The sequence below is a fragment of the Sinocyclocheilus grahami genome, unplaced genomic scaffold (assembly GCF_001515645.1).
Source record: "Sinocyclocheilus grahami isolate Dianchi unplaced genomic scaffold, SAMN03320097.WGS_v1.1 scaffold2293.1, whole genome shotgun sequence".
Classification (NCBI taxonomy): Eukaryota; Metazoa; Chordata; class Actinopteri; order Cypriniformes; family Cyprinidae; genus Sinocyclocheilus; species Sinocyclocheilus grahami.
The window spans coordinates 21,782-30,420 of NW_015507472.1; the positions used below are offsets into that span (position 1 = coordinate 21,782).

Sequence of the window (8,639 nt, forward strand, 5' to 3'; positions counted from 1 at the left end):
AACCTTTTGAAGCACCTTTATTTTTAAGAGTGTATTTACTGTATAAGGTACGGTTGCAGTAAGCTGTGATTAGAGTAGCGTCGCAAGTAGTGACACACAGATAAGGGGCGTGGTTACCATTTTAAATGATACATATATCTACACATGGACGGTTTTGCTTCAGTCTGCTGCCTTTTCTATTGAATTGTATAAATGTCAGGGTCTCCCGCATGGTATACTGGGGGAATACACTACATTGTAGTTGTTGTAACAGGCAAGTCTGATAAACACAGATGTAGTGGCTGTTCATGCATGAAAATCTGAATTTAACAATAACAATCACCATCTTTTCTTCTTCTTCTTCAAATGTAAAGAGCTTTGATAATATATCTGCAAAAATAAAAGGCATTACAAGGGCGTTACGAAAATGCAAAAAGTGAACGTTTGTGCGAGTAGCTTATTTTCTAATCAAAGTGTGTTATTTCTGTATCAAGAGACATAGGCAGAGTTTAACAAGAGTACATAGCAAAGTATTCATCGTTGTGCAACCCTCTGGAAAATCTCGAGGGAACCAGAGGCGATGTCTTCTAAACGAAACCGAAACCAGACACCGTAGCCGGGACAACGTGGCTTATTGTACTAAGACAGTGATTAAAAAAAAAAAATGCACTAAACATCATACTAATAAAGTATACTATCTACAAAAAATCAGATGAGCCAAAAAAATTTTTTTTTTTAAATCACTGTCTTAGTACATTAAGCCACGTTAAGCGTTTTAGAATGTCCCCAGTAGCCTAAATCAGTGTTTCCCAACCTTTTTTTTTTAGTTGCGGCACCCTTTGGAAATTGTAACAAACTTGTGGCACCCTACAAAATAAATTTTGTCACAATATTTGAATTTCTGACTTCGATATGATCATTTGAAAAGTATAGATATTCGGTACAACAGGGAGGAACTGCAGAATATAATGTCATACAGATATTTTTAATATTATTAAAAAATGTGTCTATCAATGGTGGCAATCAGTAGGCTAATTTCTAATGAAGAGACCAATTTATATGACAGATTTTAATGTAGGCTTTTATACATATGTAAACATTATTTAATTAGCATTATAACTAGCTTTCTCACAAATCTTTGCTCACTCAGTGTTTTTTTTTATTTTACAGCAGGGTAATTGTGTTGCAGTAGTACGAGATAGCTTGATTTCAAACTTTGAATTGAATAAAAAATGACAAGTAAACAGTCAGTAATAAAGAACAAATAAAGAAATGAATAATGATAGCACAAATAAAAAATAACGACAGGCCTTCGAATTAAATAACTTGCTTTTTAGGTTTTCAGGTCTAACAGTAGGGTTAAGATATTTAACTTTTTTTCTTACCAATTATCCAAATAATGTTTAGTCCTAGAAAGCTATTATCATCAGAGGACACGTGAGCATAGTGGTTAGCAGATCAATGAATGAGAGGGCAGCGTTACCAGAGTTGCTCATATACCACACCTTGTTACAACACAGCAGGGCTATTGCAGACAGAAACAATACTGTACTACATCCATGTTTCCTGTCAGCTCAATGTTTGAGTGGATGTTGCTGTTCTGATTAATAAAAATATTAAAAAATGATTTTTTACACGGCACCCCTGCTCTCGACAGACGGCACCCTGGTTGGGAAACACTGGCCTAAATCATGAACACACTCGGGGGGGCTTCTCAATACTCAAATTGATTTGTCCTCGTTTCCTCGCTTCTCCGGCCCTGTCCCAAATCGCACCCCAAACTCTCGCGGTCTTTCTGTAGCTGTGTCTCATTTAGAAGGCTGCGCCCTCCGGAGGTCGAATCCTCTGTAGGATGCATATACGAAGTGTCCTCAACCTAGAATTAAACGAGACGGCCTTCGTAGGACGGGCGGAAAAGGAAAACAGGAAGTATCATGTTGCTATGCCAACACATTTAGAGCATCGTTGCGCTCTCACACTACTTAAATGAAGGAAAATTATTTCTAAATTTGGAAAGTAATTTGAAAAAAAAAAATGCTTTTACTTGTTTTGTTTTGTTCAGTGTTTGAGGAGCTGCAGCGTACGTACAGCAGACATCTGTTAGAGAGAAAAAAAGAGGAGGATATTAAAAACAAAAAGTTTATCCGTTTTTACCGAGGCGATTTAAGGTAAGTTGTAAACACCACATCTGTGCTTGTGTGTACATCTGCCGGCGCTGGCATTTTTCAAATTAACAACGGTGGTTCCAGGCGATGCAAAGAATTGTGGGTTATCTGTAGCAGCGAAGGATACACCTCATGCATCCTCCGAAATCCTGTGAAAGAAGGTCGCACTCAGAGTGTCCTACTTGCTTTCCTGAAATGAGACAGCCTCGATGACGTATGCAGCCTTTGAATGCGACCTCCGGAGGGCGTTAGCCTTCTAAATGAGACACACCCCTTGTCCAAATACCCACACTTGCGGTCTTGGCCACTTGAGAGCGCGTGCGCACGACAGGAAGTAAGTGTGCAAGTCTGTCCCATGTCTTCAAAATGCCAAAGTGCAGTGCTCTTAACGCACACTAAATCCACACAATCTCGAATACCGCTCCAGAGCGCTATTCAAGGCTAAGTGTATCCCATCATGCATCATGTTCTGGAAATAAATCGTGAGACTTTTTGCTGAGATCTCGCGAGAGGTCACTGAAACCTTTCCAATGTAAGTTAAATATTAATATAATAATTCGATATTACAAATAATTTGGTAGAAAAACAGTGTTTTTACTTTTATTGGTGCAAAGATGAGTAGTGGTGATATTTATTTTGTACAACATTTGCAACTGCTTTTTATCACTTAATTAGAAGCACTACAAATTAAAATTATGTCATGTTATAGGGACTACTGAACAGACATTTAGAAGTTGATTTTAAAATGCAAAGTATTTCAAATTAAAATTAAAATAAAGCTGTGTAAACACTCGCATTTTTACAACACTATAAGTGTGTCCCATCAGGTAATGAAAAGTTGTACACACACTTGTGGTCTTCACACCCACTTGAAGACTTCGCCCAAATACAGGAAATACGTCATTTAAGTAATCAAGTGGTCAAGTGCAAAGACTGTAAGTGTGGGTATTTGGACAAAGCCACAGCTTGTGTGTCCACACTTTCATGACGTAATGCCGCTTTGACTGTCGGGTAGAAGTCTGCCGCAGAGCTCGCTCTCAGTGCGTGTTCGGCAGAAGTGCATAGCGATCACGAAGGGGACGCTCGAGAGCACCCTTCTGAAAGCTAAAATGAGGAATGTAAACTAATTGTATGTTTTCAATGTCTATGGTGGTTACGCCTCTGAATACATGTAATACATTATTGTGTTTAGCAGATAACTGATGAGTTGTGAAGGTTTTCAGTGTGGTGTATACGTCGATGAATACAAGGTGAGATCAAATGTTTACACTAATGTTTAGAATAAAATGTTTTACCTCCAATTTTTTTAAATTGGAATAAATCAATTTTTAAAACAATAAATATTGATTAATTTATATTATGAATTGCATTGGTTATCCATTTGGTAGTAAATAGCTAATTCTGTAATGAGAACAAAGAAATTGCTGGTGCACGCTGAATTAAATGCAGACTGGCGATCTAGCAAATATATAATTGAACCTCATAATTTAATATTTTACTCATAATTATATTACGTGATAATCTGATATATGCAAACAGAGAATGTATTTTTTTCTTATTCACAGTAACAATGTCATCAACTATTCAGCCCCACAGACGAAACAGCAAGGATGTTCCTCCCAGATTGGCGTAAGAGATTGTTGTTATTCATTGACTCATTTGATTCAGAGAATCAAAATAATTAGGTGTTTAACTAAAATGTGATTATTTACCATATTGCCTATGACTTGTTAGTAATTGATGGCAGGAGAAAACGTCTCGGGTTACTTATGTAACCATGGTTCCCTGAGTAGGGAACGAGACACTGCGTCCTCTAGGGGTCGCTATGGGGAACGCCTCGTCGTGACTCGTATCTGAAGAAATCTCAAGCTTCTCAAGGAAGAGACACACACATAAAAAAGATGACTAAAGTGTTTCAAAATGAACAATAATTATATGTTGACTTAAAATATGAATTCAATATTGTTTTGACTTTGTTCAGGACTGAAACAACACTAACAGTCATAAACAACCACGATCCTGTCACTGCAAATCATCTGTCCCTATACTAGTTTATAACTGATTGAGATCATAACGTGTTGATGCTGAATCAGTTCTGTCTTTTGTAGATCACATCAGGATGCCATCCTCATGAATCCAGGTCCTCCAGCACTTTACCAACTGAACACAGACAGAACATATATTCATGGGAATCAAAAAAAGGTCAGACGATGGACATATGGAAGAAGAGACAGAAACAAGCAGAACAAAGTCATACTGATGGTGGGAGAAACCGGTGCTGGGAAAACCACCCTCATCAACACCATGATCAACTACTTACTGGGAGTGAAGTTTGAGGATGAAGAGTTTTACCAAATCACAGAAGAAGAAGATTTAGAAGAGTCATTAACCCAGACATCTGAGATCACTGTTTATGAGGTGTTTGTTGAAGAAAACCCAACATCTCTGACCATCATTGACACTCCAGGATACGGAAACACTGAAGGATACGAGAAAGACAGAGAAATTTCTGAGTATCTGATCAGATTATTCTCAGATGAGGATGGGATTCATTATATTGATGCAGTGTGTTTTGTGATGAAGGCGTCTCAGAATCGAATCTCTGGAAAAGAGCTTTACATATTTCACTCAGTTCTGTCTCTGTTTGGTAGAGATATAGAGAACAACATAGTATTTCTGGTCACACATTCGGATGGACGACATCCAAGAGATGCTCTCAGTGCCATTAAGAAAGCCCAGATTCCCTGCAGAAGAGATGGGAAAAAACAACCTGTTCATTTCTTATTCAACAACCAGCAGAAAGAGAAGAGAGACAATCTGTCTGAGAGTGTTTTGAATTCCGCCTGGGAAATGGGAGACGAAAGCATGAATGAGTTTTTGACACTGCTGGAAGAAAATAACAGAAAAAGTCTTCAGATGACATTAGATGTTCTGAAAGAGCGAAGAAGACTTGAGGCCTGTGTCTCTAATCTGAAGGAGCGAATCACTGAGGAGGAGTTAAAAACTGAAGAACTGACTGGGATTCAGGAAGCCATTAAAGAGCAAAGAGACAAGATTCAGAAATGTGAAAACTTTCAGTTTACAGTCAGAACCTCTGTCAAAGAAAAAGTCCCCACAGATGATGAATGGTGGTGGAGCAGAAACCAAACCTGCTGCAATGTGTGTGAGGAAAACTGTCATAAGAAATGCTGGGAAGATCCCTCAAGCTGTGAAGTCATGACAAAAAACCACTGCACTGTGTGTACAGGAAAGTGTCATTACAGTGAACATGTCAGAGAGAATAAAAAATATGTGGTGAAGACAAAGACCATCACGATGACATTTCATGAGCTTAAACTGGAGTATGAACGCACTGGTGAAAAGCCTAAAACCAGCTTTGATAAAAAAATATATGAAACTATTTCAAACGAACATGAAAGAAATATGAAAGAATCTGAGAATAACACAGAAATAGAAGAAAAACTGATTAGTGATCTGGAGAAGATTGCAAATGAAAAGTCCAAACTGCTGCATGAAGCTTATATAATCATTGTGAGTCTGTGTGAGATCGCATTAAAAGCAGACAGCGCTTTCACTCTTCAGCATCTGGATTTCTTGATTCCCAGACTGAAGGAGGAGGGAAACGATGAATGGATGAAGAACCTGGAGGATCTGAGGAAAGCTGGAGAAGAACAGAAAAATAAGGGGGCTTTACATCATGTGACGGATTTCACTCGGAAAAAACTGAACCGATTTGACAATCGTGTAGCAGGTAAAAAACAGTAAAATAAATGCTACAAATCTAAAAATACAAGATGAAAAAGCACAACAGATGTAGATACATCAGAGAAAATAATTCACTTACAAAAGTTCCGTTATGACATCACTTAAGATATTTAATTCTCAAAAATGTATTTGTTGCAAAATAAGACAGTATTAGGAATCAAAAGAATGCATTACACTAAATGATCACATTATAGCAAAATATAACAATATATATATATATATATATGTCTGTGTGTGTGTGTGTGTGTGTGTGTGTGTGTCTGTGTCTGTGTCTGTGTGTGTGTGTGTGTGTGTGTGTGTGCATGAAAGAATCTGAGAATAACACAGAAATGGAAGAAAAACTGATCAGTGGTCTGGAGAAGATTGCAAATGAAAAGTCCAAACTGCTGCATGAAGCTTATATCATCATTGTGAGTCTGTGTGAGATCGCATTAAAAGCAGACAGCGCTTTCACTCTTCAGCATCTAGATTTCTTGATTCCCAGACTGAAGGAGGAGGGAAACGATGAATGGATGAATAACCTGGAGGATCTGAGGAAAGCTGGAGAAGAACAGTAAAATAAGGGGGCTTTACATCATGTGACGGATTTCACTCGGAAAAAACTGAACCGATTTGACAATCGTGTAGCAGGTAAAAAACAGTAAAATAAATGCTACAAATCTAAAAATACAAGATGAAAAAGCACAACAGATGTAGATACATCAGAGAAAATAATTCACTTACAAAAGTTCCGTTATGACATCACTTAAGATATTTAATTCTCAAAAATGTATTTGTTGCAAAATAAGACAGTATTAGGAATCAAAAGAATGCATTACACTAAATGATCACATTATAGCAAAATATAACAATATATATATATATATATATGTCTGTGTGTGTGTGTGTGTGTGTGTGTGTGTGTCTGTGTCTGTGTCTGTGTGTGTGTGTGTGTGTGTGCAGAAATTACACTGAGAGATAATTTCAGCGCTCAGCTGAAATAAAAGCAGCAATGATACCAATGTTTCTATTATGTAACTGATTTACATCCTTGATCCGCCCGAAACACACATTACATTTTGGCAATTATGGCAATGTGTAGACTACACATTTACAGTCATAAATTTCCTTTTTTTTTTTTTTTAAACAGAATTATTATTAATAGTGTAAAAAGCGCATAAAGTATTATTTGTAAAAGAACCGTTATGTTAATTATGTGTTTTCTTTATAGTTATGAGATAATCTGATGCAAACTGATAATGTATCCAACTTGTGATTCAATTGCAGCTGCAACGGCATCGTCCATTCATCACCGACGCAAAAGCATGGATGAACCTCCCGAAATAATGTGAGAAAACATTGCTGGTGTTTAAACAAAAATTACATTATTATATTATGGTGCAATATTATTAAAATATCTCTTGAACTCAATACACTGCCTGACCAAAAAAAAAAAAAACTTAAACAACCACACTGGAAGACGTGCATGTAGGCTACATATGCCAGAATGACAATGTCAAGATTTATCGAACCCAAAAAAGCGGCCCAAGAAAATATTAGAGTGTGCAACTTTTTTTTGGACAGGCAGTATATCTAGGATAAAGTATCGAAAGTAACAAAGTAACATCAACAAATATGGTTACCGTTAATAAAAACATTTGCATTTGAAATTGTAAAATATATAATTATAAGCTCTTAAGCTCTTAATTCTCTAGAGCTGGAGTTATTCGTCTCAAAGATGAATTTATTGAACTCTACGAGAAAGATCACCCTCAGCTCCAACAGTGCACAGACAGACTGCATCATATCATCAAAACATTTGAAAACGGTTGCAGATGTGCCACTGAAGGCTCTAGAATTGCTGGATGGATGGGGATAGGTGGAGCTGCTGCTATAGTTGCAGGATTAGCTTTAGCTCCATTTACTGTAGGGGCTTTTTTTGCTGCTGCTGTTGTTGTTCTTGCTTTCGCTGTATGTACATTCATAAGTGCTCGATGTATAAGTGTAAGCTGCAGCTCTGAGAAAAAGCGTCAGATTACACGGTTAAGAAAAGGCATTGAATCTGAACGGAAGGAATTTCAGGATAAAACCACCCCTATGGCTGAAAAGATGAAAGACATTCTTGAGCGTACGGAGAAAATATTGGGAGAGCAAGATGCCATATGGATAGAAGAGGTTGCTGAACTGACTAAGCAGGTGTCTGAAACTATGATTTTAATGTCAGAAGTTTATAGTGGGTTCAGCCTTGTGTTTAACATGATCTCAGCTGAAAATACCAGGACGCTCGATGACATGGACAAACTAGCAGAAACACCCATAGATGAAGAAATAGATGAAAGTGAGATGAACACAAAGGCTGGGGAATTCATTGTTAAAATGAGGAAATTAATTAATCAGTTACAGAACATTGTTAATGAACTTGAGGGAACAAAAGACAAACTAGCAGTTTATTAGGATACAAACTGAAAACGGCTGAGGGAAGTTATTGCTCGATCCATCTGAACGATCAATTCAACTAGTGACCAGCTTCTCATTACAGCTAATAAAGTCAGGTCACCTTTACTTTTGTAGTGCTTTATACAATAGTGATTGTTTCAAAGCAGCTTCACAGTGATAAAGAGGAAAGTAATAGAATCAATGATGTAAACTTAAAAAATGAGGCAAATCCAACAGTCATACTTGTTCTCAATAGTGTCATAATTCAGCTCCAGTCAGTTCAGTGTTGGTTTAAACATTTAATTCAATGTACTA

General features: G+C 37.2%; 2 protein-coding genes across 2 annotated transcripts in view; both read left to right on the forward strand.

Moving 5' to 3' along the window:
* The window catches only part of LOC107574631 (uncharacterized), a 9,007-nt gene extending 415 nt beyond the window's left edge, over positions 1–8,592 (forward strand). Inside the window, exons 2-6 of the mRNA XM_016261069.1 lie at positions 3,337–3,394; positions 3,710–3,773; positions 4,253–5,895; positions 7,176–7,236; positions 7,604–8,592. Coding sequence (XP_016116555.1) covers positions 3,715–3,773; positions 4,253–5,895; positions 7,176–7,236; positions 7,604–8,342 — 2,502 coding nt within the window. The 5' untranslated portion in view covers positions 3,337–3,394; positions 3,710–3,714 and the 3' untranslated portion in view covers positions 8,343–8,592. The remainder of the gene's footprint in view (positions 1–3,336; positions 3,395–3,709; positions 3,774–4,252; positions 5,896–7,175; positions 7,237–7,603) is intronic.
* The window catches only part of LOC107574628 (uncharacterized), a 4,182-nt gene continuing 4,068 nt past the window's right edge, over positions 8,526–8,639 (forward strand). Inside the window, exon 1 of the mRNA XM_016261068.1 lies at positions 8,526–8,530. Within this exon, the coding sequence (XP_016116554.1) occupies positions 8,526–8,530 (5 nt within the window). The remainder of the gene's footprint in view (positions 8,531–8,639) is intronic.